General features: G+C 48.8%; 1 protein-coding gene across 1 annotated transcript; it reads left to right on the plus strand.

Moving 5' to 3' along the window:
* The first annotated feature begins 1,538 nt into the window (after positions 1 to 1,538).
* LOC103724317 (phosphoenolpyruvate carboxylase 2-like) lies at positions 1,539 to 26,025 on the plus strand. Its single transcript, XM_008815540.4, has 10 exons — positions 1,539 to 1,804; positions 2,477 to 2,868; positions 3,105 to 3,189; positions 5,839 to 6,061; positions 6,306 to 6,409; positions 6,532 to 6,622; positions 21,765 to 21,919; positions 22,229 to 23,227; positions 23,650 to 24,036; positions 25,509 to 26,025. The coding sequence occupies exons 1-10, from the start codon at positions 1,637 to 1,639 to the stop codon at positions 25,803 to 25,805; spliced, it is 2,901 nt and encodes a 966-aa protein (XP_008813762.2). The 5' UTR covers positions 1,539 to 1,636; the 3' UTR covers positions 25,806 to 26,025.
* Positions 26,026 to 26,225: the final 200 nt, after the last annotated feature.

The following is a 26,225-nucleotide window of genomic DNA, read 5'->3' on the forward strand; positions in this document are numbered from 1 at the left end:
AAGCTATGTATTCACTCTTGCAGGAGGGCCTATCAGTTGGAGGTCCATGGTATAGTCTCTAGTTGCACTATCTACGACTGAATCAGAGTATATGGCAGTGGCTGAGGCTGCCAAGGAAGCATTGTGGTTAACAGGATTAGTCAAGGAGCTGGGTGTTCAGCAAGATGGAGTTTAGTTGCATTGCGACAGTTAGAGTGCGATCTATTTGGCAAAGAACCAGGTGTATCATGCGAGAACCAAGCACATAGATGTGAGGTATCACAAGATCAGGGAGTCGGTTTCTTCCGGTGACATATTGCTTGAGAAAGTCACACTTCTGAAAATGCAGCAGACATGTTGACAAAACTCGTTACTGCAGACAAGTTCAAGCATTACTTGGACTTGGTTAACATCTCTAGGTGCTAGAGAGGATGTGTTCCAATCTGTGAGCGTCAGGTGGTGTCCCAGGTTATTTTTCCTCCTAAGGGGTGAATATTCGCCAAAGTGGAGATTGTTAAAATAAGTGGCTCATATTAAGTGGTATTCTTATTTGAGTGGGACACTGATATTCTAACGGAGCGGAGCGAAGCGACGGGATATATTTATCTTTGGAATAATTATGTAGTGTTTTATTTTACCAGGGATGCTGATATGGATTGGGACTCTAAAGTTAGGATTTAGCTATAAATATCTGGTAACCCTTGTTATTTGAGATAGTTGAAAGTTACGGCCGTTTCGCTCTCGTGGACGTAGACACATTGCCGAACTACGTAAATCCCTGTGTTGAATTCATCTTCCTCTTCCTCTCTCAATTTTGTGCGTTGTTCTGTTTACCATTTGGATCCTGTGTTTTGCGCAACAGAATAATATTAATCCAATAAAATCTCTATTGGTTTCAATCAATATTACTCTAATTGTTTGAGTGCGAACCCTAGAAATAATAATTATATATAACGGTCCACTGTATCTTGTTGTTCTACTCGTCAGCACATCATTTTTCCAGCCGTGAAATATGGTGTTCGCTTTTACCCCAGCTACTTACTGCCCTGCATCAGATCCCAGCCCGCAATTTCGAGTTTAAAAATGCTTCCAGACCCAACAAATTTACCGAATCATCTTTTTGTTTATACGTGGCAATAAATGACTGGTTGTTTGAATGCCATTATTGCGTCGACCAATGGAAACCCACCAATCACCTCGTGCCATATGGTAGAATAGTAAGAGAGCGAGCGGCTAAAATTTTCTATAAATAGGCAGCCGGAAGGGCTCCCTCCACGCCCGCCGAGCTCTTGATCTGTCTCTTCTTGTTGCTGCTCTTCACTCTTCTTTTCTTCTCCCATCTTTCACGGAAATCCCTTTTCTTCTCCGATCTTTCACGGAAATCTAGGGTTCTCAGAGCCTTCTCGTGGGTTTCTGTCCCTTTCTTGTCGCCATCGAGCGCCTGTTTTCCCTTATACGTGCCCTCGATCGGATTCTTGAGGGGATCTCTCTTTAAGTTTGTGGTTTTCAATTTTTAGTTCTGAGAGATACAAAGAAAGAAGAAAATAGTGAGTGAGAGAGAGAGAGAGAGAGAGAGAGAGAGAGAGAGAGAGAGAGAAGAAAATAGTGATTTTGGAGGGAGAGTGAGGGAGGGGGCACTAAAGAAGGGAAGAGAGAGATGTCTCGGAACGTGGTGGAGAAGTTGGCATCGATCGATGCGCAGTTGAGGCTTCTGGCGCCGGGGAAGGTCTCGGAAGATGATAAGCTGGTCGAATATGATGCCCTCCTCTTGGATCGGTTCCTTGATATTCTCCAGTACTTGCATGGCGAAGATCTCAGGGAAACGGTATTGCAAATTCTGCCTGTGTTTTCTTTTGGTGATCCGTGTTGGTTTTTGCGACCTCTTTTACCTAAAAGAAATAGCTTTTAAAAAAATCTGGGCTTGAAAAAAACCCATATTGCCTCTGTCAGAAGTGGATGGTATATAGCAGGATTTCGAGTTATTTAAATGGTTGAAACGTTAATCTGTTGATAATTCATTTTTGGGAGAAATTTCATTTCAGATTTTGATGTTTGCTTTGGAATTTTTCCCTCGTTTTCTAGATGAGTGACTAATTGAATCAATATCTTAAGAATTGAAGATTTTGGTAGGTAATTTACGCTAAATGATTGGCCATTGATCTTATGTTAGAACAAAATTGGAGGCCGATGGATGCCAATTTCAGTAAGCTGACTTGGAGTCTGAGGGGCACGCCAGGGTGTTCCTTGCTGTTTTTGATTGATGCTTTGGTAATTCATTAGGATAAGAGAAGAAGCCCACTCGTGTTGTTATATCTTGTTTTTTTAAAACTAGAAAAATAGTTTTTTTTTCAACAGATCAGTTTATGGTTGGTGTTTATGTTGTTTTATTCAATCGCTCAATTTGCTCATTTAGTCAGTGTTCGTACTGTAGATGGTATGGTATACTTCTTCTGAACAGAGATTTGAGATCAACACATGGCTTGCTTTACGTTGCTAGGTTCAAGAGTTATATGAGCTGTCTGCAGAGTATGAAGGGAAGCCTGACCCTAGCAAGCTCGATGAGCTGGGGAATGTGCTGACAAGTTTGGACCCAGGTGACTCCATAGTGGTCGCCAAGTCGTTCTCACACATGCTTAACTTGGCCAACTTGGCTGAGGAGGTCCAGATTGCCTACCGTAGGAGAATCAAGCTAAAAAAGGGTGATTTTGCTGATGAAAATTCTGCAGCGACTGAATCAGACATTGAAGAGACACTTAAGAGGCTTGTGGTGCAGCTGAAGAAGTCCCCAGCAGAGATCTTCGATGCTCTGAAGAACCAGACAGTTGATCTCGTTTTGACTGCACATCCAACTCAGTCAGTCAGGAGATCACTGCTTCAGAAGCATGCGAGGTTTGTAGCCAATAATCAGAATTGTTTCTCTGGGCCAGTTTAGTATACTTATACTCACGTTTTCTTTTTCAAATTTGACTAGTCAGCTTAATTATATACACATTCTAGTGCTTATATTTTTTGTTGCATAAACTTATTTTCCCTGACCAGTCTCTTCTCTGGGACAATCTTTCTTCACATGCTTCTAGATGAAACAAATTGCATATCATTTTTGAACATTTGCTTTTGTTGTTCAGGATAAGGAATTGTTTGGCGCAGTTATATGCGAAGGATATTACTCCTGATGACAAGCAGGAACTTGATGAGGCTCTTCAGCGAGAGGTAATTTGATAAGAATGCACGTTATGTTGCAATTGTTACCTCTTCAATATTTTGTTTTCAAATTTTATGTCATCTTGCCTCAAGCTTGAAGATATCATTCCAGTTTCATATGTCTTTTTTTATCTGGAGTTTGTAAAGAAAATCAACTGATCACCTTCTAGCCTACAGGCCAATCAGCTTGATTCACTAGTCTTCCAACAGTCGTGCCCTATAGAGTTAAACCTAACATAACAAAGCATCTCTGAAAAAATTTACTGGTTTTTAAGAATGGTCGTCTAAGTCACCTACTGAATCATTTGATCTACCGTAATTAGAGTTTGGAACTTTGAACCTGGTATGAGACTGCTTGTTTTGACTATTTGGTTTATCATTTGTCCATCAAAGTTGAACACCATTACCATATCAAACCTGTTATGTACTGTCACTATCCAGTCCTTCTGAAATTAGGTAAAAAGATTTTGATGATTATCGGACAGCAAATTGGTGCACTGTTTACTAGATCCTTTCAGTTTAATTCCTTTGTAGAATGAATATGTTGGACTTTCAGTTCCATACAGTGGTCATTTTGACCCCAAATTAAAAAGGGGTTTCAGAAGTTGTATACAAAATTACAAATCAAGATAAAGGTACAGCATAAAAGGAGTGAATTTAATATGTATGAATTTTAGAAAAACCAAATAATTGTAGTAACATGGAACAGAACATAGATTATCTCAGACTCATGGTGATCATGGACAAATAGCACGCCAGTAGAAAAACTTAAAATCATAGGAGAGATAAAACTAAGCTAAGAGAAAATTCCTAAAAAACCAAAGGTGGTTTGAAGGATGAGGTGTGAAGAAAATATTGATGTTATTTATTTATTTTAATTCAGCGATTGGGATAGTTGGTGTTTTCTCATAGGCATATTTTGTTCTGTTAATATATGATATTGGACCAGAATAGTCGATTGGCAGGTTAGTCTTACATAGTTGAATTGTTGAAATTCTATGTTTAACTATGTTTCTTCACCATGCTTTTGGATTTCTGGATGTGGACTTAGTTTGTCCTTTACCAAGGGCATCTCTTTGTTCGCGCAAAAAATCTTCCTTCTCTCTGAAGACAGCGATTCTCCATTTTGGCAAGTTTTGGAATGATTTAATGGGGATCCATTGCCTTTTTATTGACATAATCATGTAATGCTTTGACAGTAAATGCAAATGCTATTAAATGAGTGAGATTCCATCAGAGATAATGCTTCATATTCAGGCAGATGCTCAAGATGTTAGTTACCGGGTCTAAGCTTTTCTTCTTTTGTGTTAGGGACTTCATCTCTTTCAACTGATCAAATATACCTTTGATTTATATTTAGATTCTTTGAGGTGCATAGGCTTCTTACTCTTGAATTTTGCTGAGGCTATCTAGAGCAGCTAATATTAATTATATCAGAAATTGGTCCGACTTTTAAAAATTGTTCTCTTTGGAAGTGTGTATGATCTATGCATGTACATCAATTGCCTGTGTGATTTTTCTTAAACTGCACTTTACGATCTCATTGTGAACAAGTGCATACTAGTTTCTGTTGGCTATTTATTTATGCTTCCCAGAAATCTTTGATTTGATTTTGCTACACTCCATCTTAACAAATTTGTATTATTGACACTTTCATTTCACATGTAGTTCCAATGTTTTCAACAAAGAGATGATGCAAAATAGTCTTATTATCTTATGTATATTTATATACTAGTAAGCCTTTCTAGCTTCCTTATTGGAAACATTCTCATCTATCCCTCCATCTTTTTCCTCCACTGCAGTAGTGAAAAAAATGTTTAGGATATTTTCTAGCCACTAACTTTAGTTAAAGCATCATCTTTTCAAACATTACTATTTTCGGGTCAATCTCTCCATCATTGTACTTCATTTAGTACAAAAAGTACATTTCTGAGTTATCATTTAGCCGTTAACTTCAGTTAAGCATCACTACTAATTTTTTATGCATTTTTGTTCTTTTTTTTGACTAAATTGTACCTCTCACTATCTCAATAAACTTCTGTGTGTTATACTTACAATAGGACAAGAATAACACAATAAAGTTGTTAATAATGGAACTCTTCTCACATTATATTAGTTAGGTCCTATTTGTGAAGTTAAATTATGTACTTACATTGTGCATTCTCTGTTTGTCAGCTGTGCAGATACATTACGTTTGTTATGTTGCACATTGTGCTTTTGAATAAAGAAAAGCTTTTGGCTTTCCAATATGACTGTCAGCTGTATAATTGCATGCTTCACTTCATAGTATCAGATCCTGGTTTCATAGAACCTTTCTCAATCATTTCATAGCATCAGAAGGAGATTATATAAAAGCCAATGTTCTCAATGTATTATACACAACAAAACCACCTCACGATAAAAAACAATATTGCTGGATGCATAAAATTTAATTGAGTTTAATCATTTCTATTAATGTCTAGTAAAGTAGGAATACCAAGAAGAAACATACTTCACAGTCACAGACTATGCAAGTAGTGTCACTGCCACTGACTTTTTACTGACCATTGTCTTATTTGTATTTTTTTTTTTCAAAAAAAGAACTTATTGAAAGCCAGCTTCTTTACCTGTTCTAAACACTTGCCTGTTTTGCTTATTTGTTTTATACTATTTTTGCAGATTCAAGCTGCCTTTAGGACTGATGAGATACGAAGAACTCCTCCCACTCCTCAAGATGAAATGCGGTTTGGGATGAGCTATTTTCATGAGACAATATGGAAGGGTGTTCCAAAGTTCCTGCGCCGGGTTGATACAGCTTTGAAAAACATAGGAATAAGTGAACGTGTTCCTTATAACGCCCCTCTTATTCAATTCTCTTCTTGGATGGGTGGGGATCGCGATGGTATGATACATCTCCAAAAAAATTTTATCGAACTTCATTTTCTTACTAATTGCCTTGATGATATCATGTAATGCTAACAATATGTAATTAATTCACAAAAACTGATGATTCTCTCGAGGAAGGGAGTTACTGAATTCAGGAAAGAGTTTTTGCATATTTTTCATTATATCAGTCATCTAGGCAAGGGTTTTTTTGACCTTTTCTATGTTATTGCAAACTAATGCCTGTGTGCTATGACATATAGGAAACCCTAGAGTGACTCCAGAAGTAACAAGGGATGTATGCCTGTTGGCTCGAATGATGGCTGCTAATTTGTACTATTCCCAGATTGAGGATCTAATGTTTGAGGTATCACTTTTTTCACTCTTCATGGTTGTACAATTTTTTTGCCTTTTGTATTGTTATTTATTTGTCATGAAGAAACTTATGCATCATCTAATGGTTTCTTGCACCATTTTATTTTCCTGCAGCTTTCTATGTGGCGCTGCAATGAAGAACTCCGAGAACGAGCTGACGAACTCCACCGCTCCTCAAAAAAAGATGCTGCAAAACATTATATAGGTGTGTAAAATATGTTTTCTCCATGAAATTAGGTACATTTAGCATATCACGCATCCCATTATTGATGTGAATAGAATGGCCTTGCTTGGAAAAGTGTTTTGGATGCTTTGTATGGATTCATGGGTCAATTTCCTTGTACTTTCTGGAAATTTGGATACTTTATTCTGTGATCTCCTCCAATCACAAAATTTGCTCCTCAAATTTGTTAGTTGCAGGGGTTTTAAGCCATTATAATCTGTTATTACTTATTTCATTTTCTAACATCCCTTTATTTGCTGCAATTTCCTTGTAGATATTCAGCCTTTTTTTGCATAATTTGTATCGTTCATTCATTGTAGTTTATCTTAAATGCCCTTAAGTCTTGCTAGATATTTGCAATCCCTCTAACAATTAAGAAGTAATTATTTGCTTTGCAGTCCCTATTCAACATTCAATTATCCATTTCAGGCAGTGATCCTCTATGTTGTAGGGTTCAAAACTTCACTTGGAGTGATTTACTTTCTCATAGAGCTGAGATATTTATATACGTATGAAATCTTAAAGGCATTTATTAACCCCTTCACATTCTTTTCAGCATCCTCGCTTACTACTGCAGTATTTCTGTCTCATGCCCGGAAACTTTTTCATTCCCTGGTGACTGATACAGATAATCTATTGCCAAATCCTTTCCTAGAAGTCCTAATAGCATGTGGTGGTCACAACCGTGCATGAAAGAAGCGTATCTCCAACTCAACTACCCTGCTTGAAATTATATTGCTTCCATCTAGCTATTATCCTTACCTGCTGTGATGAGGAGGTTTTAATATACTATTGGAAGCGAATTTCTTTATATTGTATCATGCAGACTAGAGCTTGTGAAATGGCTGGAAGCTTGTGGAGGTTGCATTTTGATGGTGTAATACTAATGCATCATATTGATGATCTGTGAGGAATTATAGATAAGAATCTTTACATAATATCCAATATCCATCAAGAGGTAAATAGCCTTGCTATACATGATAGACCCACCATGCTTAAGTCTTTCTTAATGTTCATTAGGCTAAGAGCCACATATTTCGTGCTCAATTTTATGGCTTATTCCTTGAAAAGAAGGAATATATGCCAACACTAATCTAAGAGACAAGTGTTTGTGGCCATCTTTCCTACTGATTTTCTTTAGTTGCTTCTTTGACTTCTTTTATGGGTCTGATGTGGAGTCTAGCGGCAAGCAGCAAACATGCAAGTATTACATATGAATTTTAACATTATTCTATGCTTTTCTTATGTGAAGCTGTCAAGGATGCGTCTTAAAGAAGTATAAAAATTTGCGGGCAAGGTATGCTGAACTGGGCACTTCGGCCCAGTTCACCTTGTACCAAACCAAACCGATGGGAAACCGAGTCGGTTCAACACTAATATTTGAAATTCCTCTGGAACTACCCCGAACCAGACGGTTCAGAGCAGAACCAGTTTAGGCCCCCCCATCTCTTTAAAGGCTTGAAATTGGTCTATTGAACCGGGTGTGAACAAAGTCTCCAAGCTACCTAGGCGCAAAGGCAAAATGATGGATCTGAGTGTAGTTTGACTATTCTGATTGAAGCCTTGGATGACCACATTCTCGGGACTGAGGTTCAGAATGTCCAATGCTAGCCTTTTCAATGTGCAGAAGGACATTAAGTTGACTGAAGAGCTAGGATCGATCAAGATTCGATTGATTCTCTCCCTCTCAATCATTCCCGTGACATAAAAAGAGGGTGATTATGTTCCGACTGCCCGGTTAACCCCGTACCAAATCGGTAGTCGACCGGCATGGGTCCCTGTACCGATTCGGCGGATCTTGCTTGTGAGTTTTTTTAGAATTATAGACTCCTACCAACAACTTACAAGATACAACCTACTAGATTTTTTTTTGGTGTACAATGGAGACTTGTGATTCTCTTTAGACACATATTGAGGGAGGGTTATACATGTGCATATTTATTTTTATATATGTGCAAATATGTAGTGATATGCAATGGTGAATTTGTTAACAATATGTAATAATGGTAAATGGAAAATTTTAATCAAGTGAAAGAAGGCTATAAAAAGAATACCATGTGTTGCTGGTGGTCCAAACCGAGAACGATTGGCACAGCGGTGTGAACGGGGTTCCGTTTGAGTTGCCTTGGTTGGTGTTGATTGCGCTCCACCTTCCACCGGAAAACCTGCAAGCAAGCCTCGCACCACCACTGGGGTAGTGGGGGCCCTCCGACGATCAAGTCAGAGGAGATTGGAGGAGAAGGAGAGATAATAGTGGCAAATAAGAGAATGCTCTGGAAGTTCTTGCTTACCCTCCCCCTTCTCCCCCCAGCCGCATATATACCAGGCTGGGGGGTCCTTTTGGGGGGTTGGTCATCGTGTAGCACGATGGAGCTGCCACTGACATGGCCGTTACAGGGCGTCGTGGGGCAGCGCTGGGTACGGCCATGACAGGGCGTAGTGGAGCTCCGCTTTGTACGGCTGTTACAGGGGATCGTGGAGCAGCGCCGGATACGACCGTTGCTGGGAGTAGTGGAGCAGAGGGCCGCGGCGTGCCTCTGGGGAATAGCCTGTCGTTGTCGAGAGATGTCCGACTCGGGGTCGGGCTGCGGAGACGAAGATGTCCGACTCGGGGTCGGATTGCTGGATCAAGGGGCTGCCGTAGTCTTCCTGGGCGCGCGTGCCGGTCACGTGGGGCATGGTGGCTAAGTTCCCCCGTAACAGTAGCCCCCCACTTCCGAGCCTGGAACCAGAATGGGAACGGGTGAAGGGAGTGATGCTTCGAGATTGCCGCCATCCCTCGGAGAGGCGCACGCGCTTCGAGCTCCCCGCCTTCTTTATGGCGTATGGCGGTTGTTGCTGACCTGGCAGTCTGAGGATTTCGGCGGACATCCTTCCTTAATGGCGTCGATTCGCCTTTGGGGCGCGAGCGACCCTTCGGCAGCCAGGCGTCCTCTGGCGTCACCGAGGCGTCACCCACCTTTCCGCCTATTTAACCGGGGGCCCTCCTCCGTCCGCCTTTCTCTTTACAGACATTTTCGAGTTTCTCCTTTGCGCTGCCGTCATTGCCGTCGGACTGTTCGCTTGCTCCTCCTTTGACGCTCTCGGAGCCGTTCTTCCTTCTCTTCCGGTGAGTTGCCCCACTCTTCAATTTAAGGCTCTCCATACTTTCTCCTTTTGTATTAGTGTACTCCAGTCGTTCCGGTCCTTTCCCCCTTCTTGACCCCGTCCTGACCGTAGATTCACTGGCCATTAGGGATGGGCGAAGTGAGAGCAGACCGCATTAAGTCGGAGCTGGTCGCCGAAGACCTAGATAGGTTCGTGGCTCGATACCACCTTTCCGAGGCCTGCAATGTTACGCTCCCGGGGCCTGAGGAGAGGATGTCCCATCCTCCTCCAGGGAAGGTTGCCATCAATGAGGGCATTCTTCAGGCCGGGTTCCGCTTTCCCCTCTTGGACTTAGTCGTTCAGGTGCTTCGGGGTTTAAGAGTGGCGCCGACGCAACTGGTGCCGAACTCATGGCGCGCCCTGACGGCCTTTCAGGTTCTCTGCCGCATGCACGAGGTTCCTGCCACCCTGAGTGTCTTTTGGGAATGCTACGGCCTGAGCGGCCACCCCCAGGACAAAGGGTGGTGGTGCTTTGCGGCGCGGCGAGGGTGCGGCCTCGTCAAGGAGGCTCCTACCTCCATTCACGGCTGGAAGGGGCGCTTCTTTTTCGTTGACGCAGATCCCTCTTGGGGAATCAGGGCAACCTGGGAGACGCCGATGAAGTCCCCGATTGGCCTATCGAGGTTGTCGAGGGAGGAATCCGATGGCGTCGCCGTCTTGAAGGGGTTGGTTGCCGAGGGCCGGCTCTCCCCGGTGACTCGCCTTATTTCCGAGGATACCTTGGTGAACGTCGGTCTGAGCTCGGTCCCCGCTGACCGTGAGCCCGCCACCATTTCTTTTTTAGCTCTTTTCTCCTCTTTCGTCTCGTTCTTTCCTTCAGTTTCTCAACCTCCGACCACCTCGTCCTTTTTGCAGAGATCGACGACGTCATGCGGTCGGACAAGGCAACGGCTGTTGGTAGGACGTCCCTACTGGAAGCAGTCCGGAGGAAGAAACGAGCTCCTCCGAGCGGGGCCCCACCGGCGAAGAAGTCCCGCCGACAGGCGACTCCGACGCCGACAGACGGGTCCGGACCCACCGATCAGGGGGACGCCGCGGGCGCGGACCGGCAGTTGACGCTGTATCAGCCCTCCGATGCCGAGACTACCGTTTCTCCGGAGGCATCACCCGGGCGCGCCCGAGATGGACGGGTCGGACGTGATCGGTCCCCAGCCCAGCCTTCGACTCGGTCGGCTCCGGATGATACGAGGAGGGACGCGCCGAGGCCCCGGCCGAGCGGGACCCTGTCAATTCCAGGGGCGGTCCCCGCCCCGAGCATGGTCAGCATGACTCTTCCCCAAGCGATGGGTAAGGGTAAGGCTGCAGAACCACCGTCCGACTCCGGGGAGAAGTCGGGGTCGGCCTTCACTTTCGCCGGCGCCCGAAACCTCATCGAGACGGTGCTGCTGGAGAAGGACCGCAGGCAGGTCCGGGAGATGAGGGTCCCTGACGTTGGGGCTGCCAGCTGCGTCTGTCTCATGTCGGTGAGTGTTCTTTTGGTCGCTTTCATCATTTATAGGCTCTGTTGATCCCCGCCTGACGCCCTCGTTTTTCCTATCTCTTAGCTCGCCCAGTACATGATCCGCCTGGAGGAGTGCTACGAGGAACAGGCGAGGCTTCTGGCGAGGGCCGAGAGCCAACTGAAGGCAGTAGAGGAGGGAGGTCAGGCTGCGGCGGGGAGGACGACCAGGGACCTCGAGATGAGGCTCCAGGTGGCCGAAGAGCGGGCACTCGGCTTCGTCACCCTCGAGAAGCAACTGTTGGAGGCTCAGGAGCAACTCAAGGTTGCCTCGGGTCTCGAGGGCGAGATCAAGAAGGCGGAGGAGCGGGCCGAGAAGCAGTCCCGGAAGGCTGCCGACTACCGGAAGAGGTGGGAGAAGGCCCAGCGGTCAGCCGACAACGCCCGCAACCGAACCCGGTCTCTTGAAGCCAAGCTGGGCGAATTGGAGTCGGCCTTGGAGAAGTCCCGCGCGAGCGACCAGGAGCTTCATTCGCGCCTGGAGGAGGCTGAGGCTGCTCGCATTGCTGCCGAGGCGAAGCACAAGGAGGCTCAGGCTGATCTGCTGAGGGTCTCCTTCGAGGCGGACGACCGGATTGTGGCGAAGGTCTTGGAGGCGAAAGCTCAGATTATGGAGCGGGCAGAGGCGGCGCTGGCCGAGAAGAGTGCGGAAATCGGGCGTCAGGCGGTACAGGCTTATCGTCAGTCCGCCGAGTTCACCCGTGATATGTCGGAGGCGGTACAGGCCTATCGTCAGTCTGACGAGTTCGTCCGTGACATGTCGGACGCGGGGTCCGACTTCTTTATCTTAGGCTTCGAGGAAGGCCTGACAAGGGTGTCGGCTAAGTACCCCGAAATTGACCTGAGTGGGATCTCTCTTCTAGACTCCTCTCCGGCGCCATTGCCTGCTGATTCTCCAACCGCCTCCCTACCCCCTGCGGACGTGCCCGGCGTTCCCGACCCGGGGGTTCCTCCAAGCTGACCTTCTGTATTTTTGTTCTTTTCTTTGTGTGTTGGCGTTTTGCCAAGTTGTATGGGTCTCGGCCCTGAAACAATGAAAGTTAATGCAAATAGAGTTTCTTCATTTCACTTTCGTCCTTCTTCTTTTTAACTCTTGGTAGCGTCTCGCTGACTCCCGACTCTTGAAATTCTTCTGGCGCTAGGCCAGGTATCTGAGGGTTAGGCCTCAGGGAATTCTTCCGGCGCTAAGCCAGGCATCCGAGGGTTAGGCCTCAGGAACTTCTTCCGGCGCTAAGCCGGGCATCCGAGGGTTAGGCCTCAGGAAATTCTTCCGGCACTAAGCCAGGCATCCGAGGGTTAGGCCTCAGGAAATTCTTCCGGCGCTAAGCCAGGCATCCGAGGGTTGGGCCTCAGGAAATTCTTCCGGCACTAGGCCAGGCATCCGAGGGTTAGGCCTCAGGAAATTCTTCCGGCACTAAGCCAGGCATCCGAGGGTTAGGCCTCAGGAAATTCTTCCGGCACTAAGCCAGGCATCCGAAGGTTAGGCCTCAGGAAATTCTTCCGGCACTAGGCCAGGCATCCGAGGGTTAGGCCTCAGGAAATTCTTCCGGCACTAGGCCAGGCATCCGAGGGTTAGGCCTCAGAAAATTCTTCCGGCGCTAGGCCAGACATCCGAGGGTTAGGCCTCAGGAACTTCTTCCGGCACTAAGCCAGGCATCCGAGGGTTAGGCCTCAGGAACTTCTTCCGGCGCTAAGCCAGGCATCCGAGGGTTAGGCCTCAGAAAATTCCGCTCGTTGGTCGGCCAAGGCTGGCGCAAGCCGAGGCGACCGGTCGGGGCTTCAGGCTAGTTTGCTCCCGGGATGATCATCGGGTTAGCCTGGCATCCGAGGGCCGAGTCTCGGGAGATTCCGCTCGTTGGTCGGCCAAGGCTGGCGCAAGCCGAGGCGACCGGTCGGGGCTTCAGGCTAGTCTGCTCCCGGGATGATCATCGGGTTAGCCTGGCATCCGAGGGCCGAGCCTCGGGAGATTCCGCTCGTTGGTCGGCCAAGGCTGGCGCAAGCCGAGGCGACCGGTCGGGGCTTCAGGCTAGTCTGCTCCCGGGATGATCATCGGGTTAGCCTGGCATCCGAGGGCCGAGCCTCGGAAAATTCCGCTCGTTGGTCGGCCAAGGCTGGCGCAAGCCGAGGCGACCGGTCGGGGCTTCAGGCTAGTCTGCTCCCGGGATGACATCGGGTTAGCCCGGCATCCGAGGGCCGAGCCTCGGGAGATTCCGCTCGTTGGTCGGCCAAGGCTGGCGCAAGCCGAGGCGACCGGTCGGGGCTTCAGGCTAGTCTGCTCCCGGGATGATCATCGGGTTAGCCTGGCATCCGAGGGCCGAGCCTCGGGAGATTCCGCTCGTTGGTCGGCCAAGGCTGGCGCAAGCCGAGGCGACCGGTCGGGGCTTCAGGCTAGTCTGTTCCCGGGATGATCATCGGGTTAGCCTGGCATCCGAGGGCCGAGCCTCGGGAAATTCCGCTCGTTGGTCGGCCAAGGCTGGCGCAAGCCGAGGCGACCGGTCGGGGCTTCAGGCTAGTCTGTTCCCGGGATGATCATCGGGTTAGCCTGGCATCCGAGGGCCGAGCCTCGGAAAATTCCGCTCGTTGGTCGGCCAAGGCTGGCGCAAGCCGAGGCGACCGGTCGGGGCTTCAGGCTAGTCTGCTCCCGGGATGATCATCGGGTTAGCCGGGCATCCGAGGGCCGAGCCTCGGGAAATTCCGCTCGCTGGTCGTGCGCCTGTCGCTTGCCGCCCGACGGGATTTCTCCGTGGCCAGCTGCGATCGTGTTTCTCCTCCTCTCCAAGCGTCGCCTGGGGAACACCAGATGGGCATTAAATGCTAATTGAGGGGTTATCTGGGAAATCGGATCGCCAGTTGCTGCTTGCGAGGAGTGTCAGTTAAGCGGCCGCGATACGCGCGTTCTTCGAGGCGGATGCGGCCTGAGCGCGAGCGGAGATATGTGGACCTAGGGGTACAGGCCACCCGGAGTGTCCTGCACAAAGAATGCGATTAAGGAGAATAACGCTTAGGAAATCGCGGGAAGATACGCCTCGAGAGCCGGATCGGCTCCGGATTCAATGCGCCCGCATTTATTGGAGCCACCCGCATCGGAACGACCGGGGGGCCGCAGTTTGGCTATAAATATAGGTGCAGGTGCGATGGAGCCTGCCAAGCCGGAGCTGTTCGGGTTGCCATGGATCGTGGGCCTCCTCTCCGGCGCATGGTTGAGAGACCCCTACCGAAGGAACGGGAGGCGCGCCCTTCGCGTCTTCCGCCAACTAGCCGTTTCATCTGGGATCAACAAGGAGGTTCTCCCCGGCGGAACTCCGCTCTAGGCGTTTCATCCGGGATCACGTCTCCCCTCCTTGAAGTTCAGCCTCCCGATTGAGCTCCGCGCCAGACGCTTGATCCGGGACCGCGCCTCCATATGCTCTTCTCCCTTGTATCCCTTCTCTCCCCTAACACTGGGGAGGACCGGAATATCCCTTGGAGGTGGCGTTCCCCTGGAGGCAGCGGGAGCTTCTTCTGCGGCGGCTCCTCGTCTTTTTCGTGAGGCGTGGATGGCGCCTCTGGGTAGGAGCAGTGTGGACTTCTCCTTCGTCCACTTCTTCTTCATCCGCGCCGGCTCTTCGTCTTTTTCTTGAGACGTCGATGGCGCCTCCGGTTGGAAGCACCCACTTCCGGTGGGATTGCAGCCGCTTCGGATGGAGGTTTCGGGATCCCAGATCTTCAGCTCCTCGGAGTCTCCACCTCTTCTTTACTTTCTTTACACCCTAATTCCCCTCTGGAAATTCCTTGTAATCACACGAGCACGCCATTGTAACCAGAAATTATTGAAATGAAAAGTGTTATACATTTTTGAACTGTCTTTCTGGCATTATCGTTCTACTGGTAATACATCCGCAGGTTAGCGAAATTCCAGCTCCTTGGAATTTCTCGACCATCTAGGGCCTCCAACTGGTAGGAGCCAGGTCGGTTTACCCAGCGAACCCTATACGGGCCTTCCCAATTTGGCGCTAGCTTCCCACCTTCCGCAGGTTGAGATGCTTTAGCTCGCCTTAGCACCAGATCTCCGATTCTGAAAAGCTTCGGTCGGACCTTGGAGTTGTAATATCGGGCCACCCTCCACTGATACATCGCCATCCGAACCTGCGCCATTTTCCTCGCTTCTTCCAAGAGATCCAGGTCCCCTCGGAGTTGCTCCGAATTGGCCTCGGGTCGGTGCGCGGCCACCCGAGGTGAGGGGAGTCCGAGCTCCACGGGGACAACGGCTTCTGTGCCATAGGTTAGGCTGAAAGGCGTCTCCCCGGTAGGGGTCCGATGCGTGGTCCGATACGCCCAAAGGACATTCTCGAGTTCTTCGACCCAAGCTTGCCCCGTCCGACCGATTCGCGCTTTGATTCCTTGGAGGATTGTCCGATTTGTGACCTCGGCCTCGCCGTTGGTCTGGGGATGCGACACAGATGTGAACCGATGCTCGATCCCGAACTCCTCGCAGAAGTCACGGAAATGCTTGTTGTCGAACTGTCGACCATTATCCGAGATGAGGACCCGAGGTACCCCAAATCGGACAATGATGTTCTTCTTCACGAACTTCCGGACTTGCGTCTCCGTGATAGTGGCCAGCGGCTCTGCCTCCACCCACTTGGTGAAGTAGTCGATTGCAACAATCAAAAATTTCTGCTGAGCTGAAGCGACGGGGAATGGTCAGAGGATATCCATTCCCCACTGGGCGAAGGGCCAGGGTGCAGTGATTGGTGCCAAGGGGACAGAAGGGACTCTCTGGACGTTGGCGTGGCGCTGGCAGGCGTCGCATTTCCGTACATGATCCTTTGAGTCCTCCAACAAGGTAGGCCAATAATAGCCTTGCCTCATGATCTTGTGCGCCAAGGACCTAGCCCCCAAGTGTGATCCGCAAACGCCTTCGTGGACTTCGCCGAGGACGTAGGCCGCTTCCGAGGGGCGGAGGCACTTTAAGAGGGGGGCGGTGAACGAGGTCCGATACAGCCTCCCTTCATAGAGTACGTAGTGGGCGGACTTCATAACAAGTCGCCGAGCTTGATCTTCGTCTTCAGGGAGGATCCCTTCGGCGAGGTAGGCGACAAGCGGGTCCATCCAAGACGGCTCCGGATCAATCGCCATCACCGCTCCAGCCTCGCCGATGCTCGGGGCATCCAGGGTCTCCAGGTAGATCGCCCTCGACAAGTTGTGCGCGTCTGCGCCCACTAAGCGGGACAACCTGTCGGCCCTGGCATTTTCACTTCTTGGGACCTGCTGGATGTCGACACTGCCGAGGTCGGAAATGAGTGCTTGCACCTTCCGGACGTAATTCTGCATGGTCGGGTTCCGGGCCTCGAACTCCCCACGGACCTGCCCGACCACCAGCTGGGAGTCGGTGAAGACCTTCAGGCGCCGGATGCCGAGCTCCTTGGTGAGTTTGAGTCCCGTGACTAGGGCCTCGTACTCCGCCTCGTTGTTGGTCACTGGAAATCCGAACCTCAAGGCGTACTCGGCTATCACTCCATCAGGACTGGTAAGGACCAGCCCGGCCCCTCCACCTTCGGGGTTCGACGACCCATCGATGTGAAGCGTCCAAATCGGGAGGTCGAGGCTGGGTGTCTCCGGCGACCTAGGTTCCGCCTCCTGCACCGTGCACTCAGCGAGGAAATCCGCGAGCGCCTGGGCCTTGATGGCGGGTCGGGGCTGGTAGCGGATGTCGAACTCACCAAGTTCTACTGCCCACTTCACCAGCCGTCCCGCATTCTCAGGATTGCTGAGGATCTGCCGCAGCGGTTGATCGGTCAAGAGGGTGACAGAATGGGCCTGGAAATAGGGGCGAAGCCTCCTGGTCGCAGTCAGCAGCGCGAAGGCGATCTTTTCAGCCTTCGTATACCGCGTCTCGGCATCCCGTAGGACCCGGCTGATGTAGTACACAGGCTTCTGGAGCTTTGCCTCTTCCCGAACCAATACCGCACTGACTGCGGTTGGGGAGACCGCCAGATAGAGGTAGAGCATCTCCCCTTCTTGCGGCTTGGACAGCAGGGGAGGAGACGCCAAGTATTCCTTGAGCTGGTCGAATGCTGCTTGACATTCGGCCGTCCAGAGGAAGTCTTTCGGGCGTTTCAACACCTTGAAGAAAGGTTGGCAGCGTTCGGCCGATTTTGCCACAAATCGTCCGAGCGCGGCGACCCTCCCAGCGAGCTCCTGAACCTCCTTCACTTTGGTCGGAGGGGACATATCTTGGATGGCCTTGATTTTGTCCGGGTTGGCTTCGATCCCCCGCTGGTTGACAATGAAACCGAGGAACCTCCTGGCCGAAGCGCCAAAGGCGCACTTCGCTGGGTTCAGCTTCATGCGAAACTTCCGCAAGGTGGCGAAAGTCTCCTCCAGATCCGCGATGTGCTGGTCTGCATGGCGGCTCTTCACCAGCATATCGTCCACGTACACCTCCATGTTCCGGCCGATTTGCTCTTTGAAGATTTTGTTGACGAGGCGCTGGTAAGTGGCGCCAGCATTCTTCAGACCGAAGGGCATTACCTTGTAACAGTACAGCCCCCGGTCTGTTATAAAGGCAGTTTTCTCCTCGTCCTGTGGAGCCATCATTATCTGGTTGTAGCCGGAGAAGGCGTCCATGAAAGACAGCAGCTGATATCCGGAAGTCGCGTCGACCAGTTGGTCTATCCGCGGAAGCGGAAAGCTATCCTTGGGGCATGCCTTGTTCAGGTCGGTGTAGTCGACGCACATCCTCCACTTTCCGCTCGCCTTCCGGACAAGTACGACATTTGCCAGCCATTCGGGGTAGCTGACCTCCCTTATGAATCCTGCCTCCAAGAGCTTGTCTACCTCCTGGTCGACCACTCGGATCCGATCCGGGGCACAGTGTCTCTTCTTCTGTTTTACCGGTCGGTGGGTCGGGTCGACGTTGAGGGCGTGAGAAATGACCTCCGGGTCGATCCCAGGTACATCGGCCGCCGACCAGGCAAACACATCGACATTGGCTCGGAGGAATTCCACCAACCGGGCCCGAGCTCCCAGGTCAAGATTGGCGCCGACCCGGATCGTCCTGTCCGGGCGACCTTCCTCGAGGGGAACTTCGATCACACCCTCGGCCGGCTCCCCGTGCCGCAAGGCCACCTCGTCTCTGGCGTCGAGGGACTCGACGCTTAAGGCTTCTACGGGCTTCTTCCCTTTGAGAGTTGCTAGGAAACATTGCCTTGCGGTCGGTTGGTCACCTCGGACCTCTCCAATCCCGGCCGCCGTGGGGAACCGCATGAGCAAGTGGTACGTAGAGACCACCGCGCGAAGGGCGTTCAGTCCGGGTCGTCCGAGGATAGCGTTGTAGGCCGAGGGAACACGGACGACCAAGAACCCGAGCCGCACCGTGGCTTCTGCGGGTGCAACGCCCGCAGTCACAGGCAGCTCAACGACACCTTCGGCCGAGATAGCGTCACCAGTGAATCCTATGAGGGGGGTGGATGTTTTGTGCAACAATTGTCTGGACAAGCTCATCTTTTGGAAGGCCTCGTAAAATAAAATATCAGCTGAGCTTCCACTATCCACAAGAACACGCCTTACATCATAGTTTGCCATAGTGAGGGAGATCACCATGGCGTCATCGTGGGGGGTTCCTGCGTTCCTCTCGGGCCGGGGGCAGCCCCCAGTGATAGTGTGGATCACGCCCGCGACGGGTCGATTCTGCTCCCGAGGCTCCTGAGGGGCCGGGTCGGCCGGACGCGGGTCTGCGGGGGGACGTCGGTCGTTCACATATCGACCGAGACGCCCTCGGCGGATGAGAGCCTCGATCTCGTCCCGAAGCTGGAAGCAGTCTTCGGTGTCGTGGCCGTGGTCCCGGTGGTACTCACAGTACGCCCGAGAGGGCCTCCTCCCAGGAATCTTCTTCATCTGTCTCGGGACCGGGAGGTCCTCCCGCCACTTGATTTCCATAAGGATCTGGGCCCGGGGAGTCAGGAGAGGAGTGTACCGGTTGAAACGTTGGGGCGGAGAACGAGGGCGTAGGGCGCCGTGGTTCCTCGCCGGCGACAGGCTTCTGCGCCGACGTTGAGGCGTCGGGCTCCTCCTCTGGCGTGCCTCTTTTCGCCTTTTCTTCCCGAGCTTTGGAGGGATCTCGGCGGCCTCCTTGCTCCGGTGGGCGGCCGCCTCCTCGGCGTCCGCATACTGGTTCGCCCGGGACAACAGCTCCGGGAAGCTCCGCGGCAGGCGTTTGTCCAGGGAGAAGGTGAGTCTGCCCTTTCGGAAGCCACGCTTCAGGGCTGAAAGAGCCACCTCCTGGCTCAGGTTCCGGACTTCCAGCGTAGCCTTGTTGAAGCGGGTAAGATAATCCCGCAAGCTTTCTCCCTCGTTTTGCCGGACATCAAAGAGGGAGTCGGAGACCAGTCGCCGCCGGCTACTGACGGCGAAATGGGTGATGAAGAGGCGAGTAAACTGGTCGAAGGACTGGATTGAGTTAGCCTCCAAGCCGGCGAACCACGCCCTTGCCGGGCCACGGAGGGTCGCCGGGAAGGCCTTACAGAGGAGAGGATCTGATGCTCCGTGGAGGAGCATAAGGGTCCTGAAACTCTCGACGTGATCCTGCGGGTCCGCCGCCCCGTCATAGGGCTCGATCGCCGGCATTTTAAACCCCGGCGGATTCGGGGTCCGCAGGATCCTCGAGGCAAGCGCCGGCTGGGAGGAGATCTCCAAGTCGGCGAAGGGATCTTTGGAGTGGCCCTTCAGGACCTGGAGTTGTCGGTGGAGATCGTCCACCCGCCGGTCCAGGGAGCGCGACCGATGGGTGGGAGACAAGGAGCACCGAGAGGGGGACCGACTGGAGCGCGGGTTCCTTGAGGACTGGGGGGTCTGGGAACGCGCCCGGGCCCGCCTCTCGTACCCCGCGCAGCTCCGATGGGAAGGTCCCGGCAGAATGGACCGTGCTCGAGAATCTTCCTCGCGCCGGCGCTCCTCCCCATGGGAGAGGAAGGAGCGCGGGTTGAGGAGGACAGGTGAGCGCTCAGGGAGCAGCGGCTCCTGGGCCCGCTGCGGCGCCCGAGACATCACACCCTGCAGGTTCTGCACTGCCTCCGCGAGGGTGCGAACCTGCTGGGCTAACTGGTCGAACTGAGCGGCTTCGACCATCTGAATGGGAGGTGGAGCGGTGGAGTGTTGCTGAGAATGTGTTGGAGACGCAGCGGCCTCCCGGCCGGAGGCGCGAGAGGCCCCGCGACCGGAGGCATTGGAAGCTCCACGACCACCTCGCCGTGCCATTACGATCGCTCTGAGATTCGGCCCTTCCTCTAGCGCCAACTGTTACTGGTGGTCCAAACCGAGAACGATTGGCACAGCGGTGTGAACGGGGTTCCGTTTGAGTTGCCTCGGTTGGTGTTGATTGCGCTCCACCTTCCACCGGAAAACCTGCAAGCAAGCCTCGCACCACCATTGCGGTAGTGGGGGCCCTCCGACGATCAAGTCAGAGGAGATTGGAGGAGAAGGAGAGATAATAGTGGCAAATAAGAGAATGCTCTGGAAGTTCTTGCTTACCCTCCCCCTTCTCCCCCCAGCCGCATATATACCAGGCTGGGGGGTCCTTTTGGGGGGTTGGTCATCATGTAGCACGATGGAGCTGCCACTGACATGGCCGTTACAGGGCGTCGTGGGGCAGCGCTGGGTACGGCCATGACAGGGCGTAGTGGAGCTCCGCTTTGTACGGCTGTTACAGGGGATCGTGGAGCAGCGCCGGATACGACCGTTGCTGGGTGTAGTGGAGCAGAGGGCCGCGGCGTGCCTCTGGGGAATAGCCTGTCGTTGTCGAGAGATGTCCGACTCGGGGTCGGGCTGCGGAGACGAAGATGTCCGACTCGGGGTCGGATTGCTGGATCAAGGGGCAGCCGACTCGGGGTCGGGCTGCGGAGCCGAAGATGTCCGACTCGGGGTCGGATTGCTGGATCAAGGGGCAGCCGACTCGGGGTCGGGCTGCGGAGCCAAAGATGTCCGACTCGGGGTCGGATTGCTGGATCAAGGGGCTGCCGTAGTCTTCTTGGGCGCGCGTGCCGGTCACGTGGGGCATGGTGGCTAAGTTCCCCCGTAACACCATGAAAACAAAAGGACAACACAGTATGATGCCCGCATCTTATAGGATTTAACACCCAACTATAGGTAGATATTTATATGAAACATTTTGAAGAGAAAGACAACCAACATAGGATATATGAGTCACTACTTAAAACCAAAACATGTATAATAGCACTCGTTTGTGAATACTTCTGCCAACTAGAGATAACTAGATACTACGTCACCCTTTTGACACGTGAAATAGACTAACCAGACAAATGGCAGCCAGTGCATCACTTGAGTCACTTCTTAAGTTGCACGTTTCAGGAAACGGTTTGCTATATTTTCTTCTGCCGTGTGACCATGTCATTATATTGTCACAGAAAGTTTTTTTGGACTTCAGGATAATTGTTAATATTGGTATGCTTTAATTGTTTTTCTGATAATTTTTGATTGCAGAGTTTTGGAAACAAGTTCCTCCAAATGAGCCTTACCGTGTTATACTTAGTGATGTGAGAGATAAGCTATATAATACACGCGAGCGGTCCCGCCATTTATTGTCGAATGGATATTCAGACATTCCTGAGGAAGCATCTTTCACCAATCTTGAGCAGGTAAAATGATTAAATGGAGCAAGCACGAAATAAAGATTCTTTGTTTTCTTTTCCCCTATATTGGAGAAACTGGCATCAGATCTTCTACATCAAGATCTCCTTTTCAAAAGATCTAGATCTGGCAAAAAACAATCAAGTAAAACTCAATTTTTTAAAATCATTCTTTAGCCATAGTTTCAGTTAGTATTTTCTGAACTTCACATTTGATAAACTTTCATATACCACTCTTTTCTACCTCTGTAGTCATTTGTGCGTGCATACTTTTCTTCCATCTGTTTGTCTTAAAACTGCGCTGGGCTTTTCTTGCAGTTCCTGGAGCCCCTAGAGCTATGTTACAGATCTCTCTGTGCTTGTGGTGATAGACCAATTGCTGATGGTAGCCTTCTTGACTTCTTGCGTCAAGTATCGACCTTTGGCCTGTCACTTGTGAGACTTGATATCAGACAAGAATCTGACAGGCACACCGATGTTATTGATGCTATCACCAAGCATCTAGGAATTGGATCATACCGTGAATGGTCAGAGGAACAACGTCAGGAATGGCTGTTGTCTGAGCTTAATGGAAAGCGCCCTTTGTTTGGTCCTGACCTTCCCAAAACTGAGGAAATTGCTGATGTTTTAGATACATTGCATGTTATTGCAGAACTTCCTTCAGACAACTTTGGGGCATATATCATCTCCATGGCAACTGCTCCATCAGATGTTTTGGCAGTTGAGCTGTTGCAGCGTGAGTGCCGTGTGAAGAAACCTCTGAGAGTTGTCCCACTGTTTGAGAAACTTGCAGATCTTGAGGCAGCCCCTGCTGCTTTAGCCCGACTATTTTCAATAAACTGGTACAGGAACCGGATTGATGGGAAGCAGGAAGTCATGATTGGATATTCAGATTCAGGAAAGGATGCTGGGCGTCTTTCTGCAGCTTGGCAGTTATATAAAGCTCAGGAGGATCTTATAAAGGTTGCCAAGCAATATGGAGTGAAATTGACAATGTTCCATGGGCGAGGCGGAACTGTTGGAAGAGGAGGTGGTCCAACTCATCTTGCTATATTATCTCAGCCACCAGACACGATCCATGGATCACTTCGAGTTACTGTTCAAGGTGAAGTTATTGAACAGTCATTTGGAGAGGAGCATTTGTGCTTCAGAACACTCCAACGGTTCACAGCAGCTACTCTTGAACATGGAATGCATCCCCCTATTTCTCCAAAACCTGAATGGCGTGCATTGCTGGATGAGATGGCTGTTATAGCCACAAAGGAATACCGATCAATTGTCTTCCAAGAACCACGTTTCGTTGAATATTTCCGCCTAGTAAGTAATCTGGCTTTCTTATTTATTACGCAGCTAACAAACTACCGTGGTAAGTGTTATGGTTGTGCAGTGCAATATCTGCTTGAAGATTACCTAATAATGTTTCATTCTTTTGGACACTTGGATTACTGCCACAAACTTTCTAGAGATTTACTAAACCTGATTTTCTTTTGCATTTTTTCCTTTTCCTTTTTATGTTTGATGGATAGGCTAACTCTTTGATTTACAGGATGTACTGATTTAAGAAAAGTGTTCCTACTTTGCGTAACTGTCTTATTAGGAAATAGTAATTTGGTTGTATCATGTAGATTCTTTAATTTCTTCCTTGAGTTTCTTTGTATGCTTGTCTTCTTCCATTAAATTTTCTTGGAGATATAATGTCATATAGATCATGACAGGAATGTTTTTATAAAAATTTGTAGGCAACTCCAGAGCTGGAGTATGGTAGGATGAATATTGGCAGCAGGCCATCAAAAAGGAAGCCCAGTGGGGGCATAGAATCTCTACGTGCAATCCCATGGATCTTTGCATGGACACAGACACGGTTTCACCTTCCAGTGTGGCTTGGCTTTGGTGCAGCATTTAAGCATGTCATGGAAAAAGATATCAGGAATATTCATATGCTTCAAGAGATGTACAATGAGTGGCCATTTTTCAGAGTCACTATTGACTTGGTTGAGATGGTTTTTGCCAAGGGAGATCCTGGTATAGCTGCTTTATATGACAAATTGCTTGTTTCTGAAGACTTATGGCCATTTGGCGAGCAACTAAGAGCCAGCTACAAAGCAACAAAGCAACTTCTTCTTCAGGTAGGTTTCTCTTTCCATATACATGGATTTTAAGGAAGCTTAAGGCTTGTCTATCAGGGTTCATGAGATTTGAGCAGTACATTTCCTAACTCAGGTATTTAATTTTTTCATATAAAGAAGAGGGTTACCATTTGTCATTCTAGAATTTTGCCAGGAATGGAGCAACTTCATTTTTCTCCTTCCCCCAGAGTTCAAGTAGGGTAGTTGGTCCTTGAAAATACCATATTCCTGACATAAGAGCATCACAGCTAAGGCAATGACACCATTCTGTGTGATGATATGATGTTTATGGTCAGCAAAGCTGGACGCAACTCCATTAACCATGTAGATATTTTCTCCCCTAATAAGTGCCCAGTCAAGCTCTTAGTATGACTTCTCCATATAGAATGGTTGTCATTATGTTTCTAAAGACCAAAGTTTAGTTTGGATAAGTCAGTCTTTCTTACATAGGACAAATGCAACAACAAAACCTTCTATATTGAATAGGGAAAATCTGTACATTTGAGTAGATGATTTCACTCTTCAGGATGCACATGCCATATACGCCTCTAATTTCTGCATGGGACTTATCCTAGTGCCTTTGGGTTCCTTTAACAAGGGCATGTGTATGCACTCAACTTTTAGTGTTTCATCTTCACAAACATGCAGTCTTATTCTTCAATGTGTAGTTTCAGTCTGAAATGAATGATCTCTATATTCTGTCAATATAATCTGTTAATCTCTATAACCAGTCAATGCTGTGTATCTGCCCTCAAGAACTTTACATAGTTCCATGCAGTTGTAAACCTTATAGGGTATGAGAGTGTTCTAATAAAGGATCAATTTCATGCTCTTTTGTATGCCAAATTATTGCTTGCATCATTTTCTTGGTGCAGTCATTTTATATTTTAAAACAGTCATTTTATATTTTAAAAAAAAACATCTTTTACTCTTTGTTGTACCATAGTGAAAGATTATTCAATATGAGATAACAATTCAGGCATAATCATTATTTCGCTAGATCAGGAAAAAGGATATGAAACTCTGGAGAGTAACAGTTCAAAGTAATCATACTTTCTTTACATATCTCAAAGTTGTAACAGTCATAAATTATTTTTAACATTCTCAAAGTTGTAACATTCATAAATTATTTGTAACATCTGTAATGTATAAAACAATAGATATGTCCATGATCTCAATGATCTCAGAAATTTGATCTGAAAGTTATATTACTTTGACTTGCAGCCTGGTTTTCGTATTTTATTTGTAGACTCATTTGTTATGTTGCTAAGTGATCTCTGACGGACCGAAAGACAATATTATGAATTTTAACTCAAACTTTTTACCCAAGTTAAATCCATATTTCCTCCTAACTGAATCATGTACCTGTTTATTTTAAGATCCCGATAAAGTTACATTATTCACTGATATGTACTTCTCAGTTGTCAGATATCATTAGTCACATAACAGCAACTAAACATGGATTTCTGCAGGTTGCTGGCCACAAAGATCTCCTCGAAGGGGATCCATATTTGAAACAGAGACTACGTCTCCGTGATGCATATATCACAACTCTGAATGTTTGCCAAGCTTATACGCTGAAACGGATTAGAGACCCCAGTTACCATGTGAAGATGAGACCACATCTGTCAAAGGAGATAGCAGGGTCTAGCACGCCAGCTGCAGAATTGGTGAAGCTAAACCCCACAAGTGAATATGCCCCTGGACTGGAGGATACCCTCATTCTGACCATGAAGGGTATAGCAGCTGGAATGCAGAACACTGGCTAAATTGGTTAATTATGTGCCGGAAGAATGTTTATTCAAAATATATCTAGAGTTTTGTGTTGTCTTTTCTCTAGAAACTTTGCTGCCTTGTTACTATCTTGTATGTATGCAGCTATCTGAAATGGCGACAAACTCTTTGGGCTTCGTAGCCCTGGTATGAATAATGAGAATGAAACCAGGCAATGGAAAACTAATCTATAAACTGCTATATCTTCTGATTGGATGAAAAAGGAAACCATAACCTGAGTGAATTAATGATTCATGTTTGACAAATTATAAGATTGAGCACCTTTGTACTAATTATGTGGGCAGATCCTGGATTTTCAAACTGATGCTTATTGGGTTAAATCATGTCTGATTGGTTGGGTTTTCCATAACCAATCCATACCGAACCGGTCCGGGGTGTGGTCTTAATTGGAACCC

The sequence above is a fragment of the Phoenix dactylifera genome, chromosome 4 (genome assembly GCF_009389715.1).
Source record: "Phoenix dactylifera cultivar Barhee BC4 chromosome 4, palm_55x_up_171113_PBpolish2nd_filt_p, whole genome shotgun sequence".
In the NCBI taxonomy this organism is placed as follows: Eukaryota; Viridiplantae; Streptophyta; class Magnoliopsida; order Arecales; family Arecaceae; genus Phoenix; species Phoenix dactylifera.

Bases quoted from the DNA above. Each gene is read 5' to 3' on its own strand.
- LOC103724317 (XM_008815540.4), top strand. From the start codon at position 1,637: ATGTCTCGGAACGTGGTGGAGAAGTTGGCATCGATCGATGCGCAGTTG. The intron at 3,190-5,838 runs GTAATTTGATAA...CTATTTTTGCAG, and splicing joins ATGAGGCTCTTCAGCGAGAG to ATTCAAGCTGCCTTTAGGAC. The intron at 23,228-23,649 runs GTAAGTAATCTG...AAAAATTTGTAG, and splicing joins TCGTTGAATATTTCCGCCTA to GCAACTCCAGAGCTGGAGTA.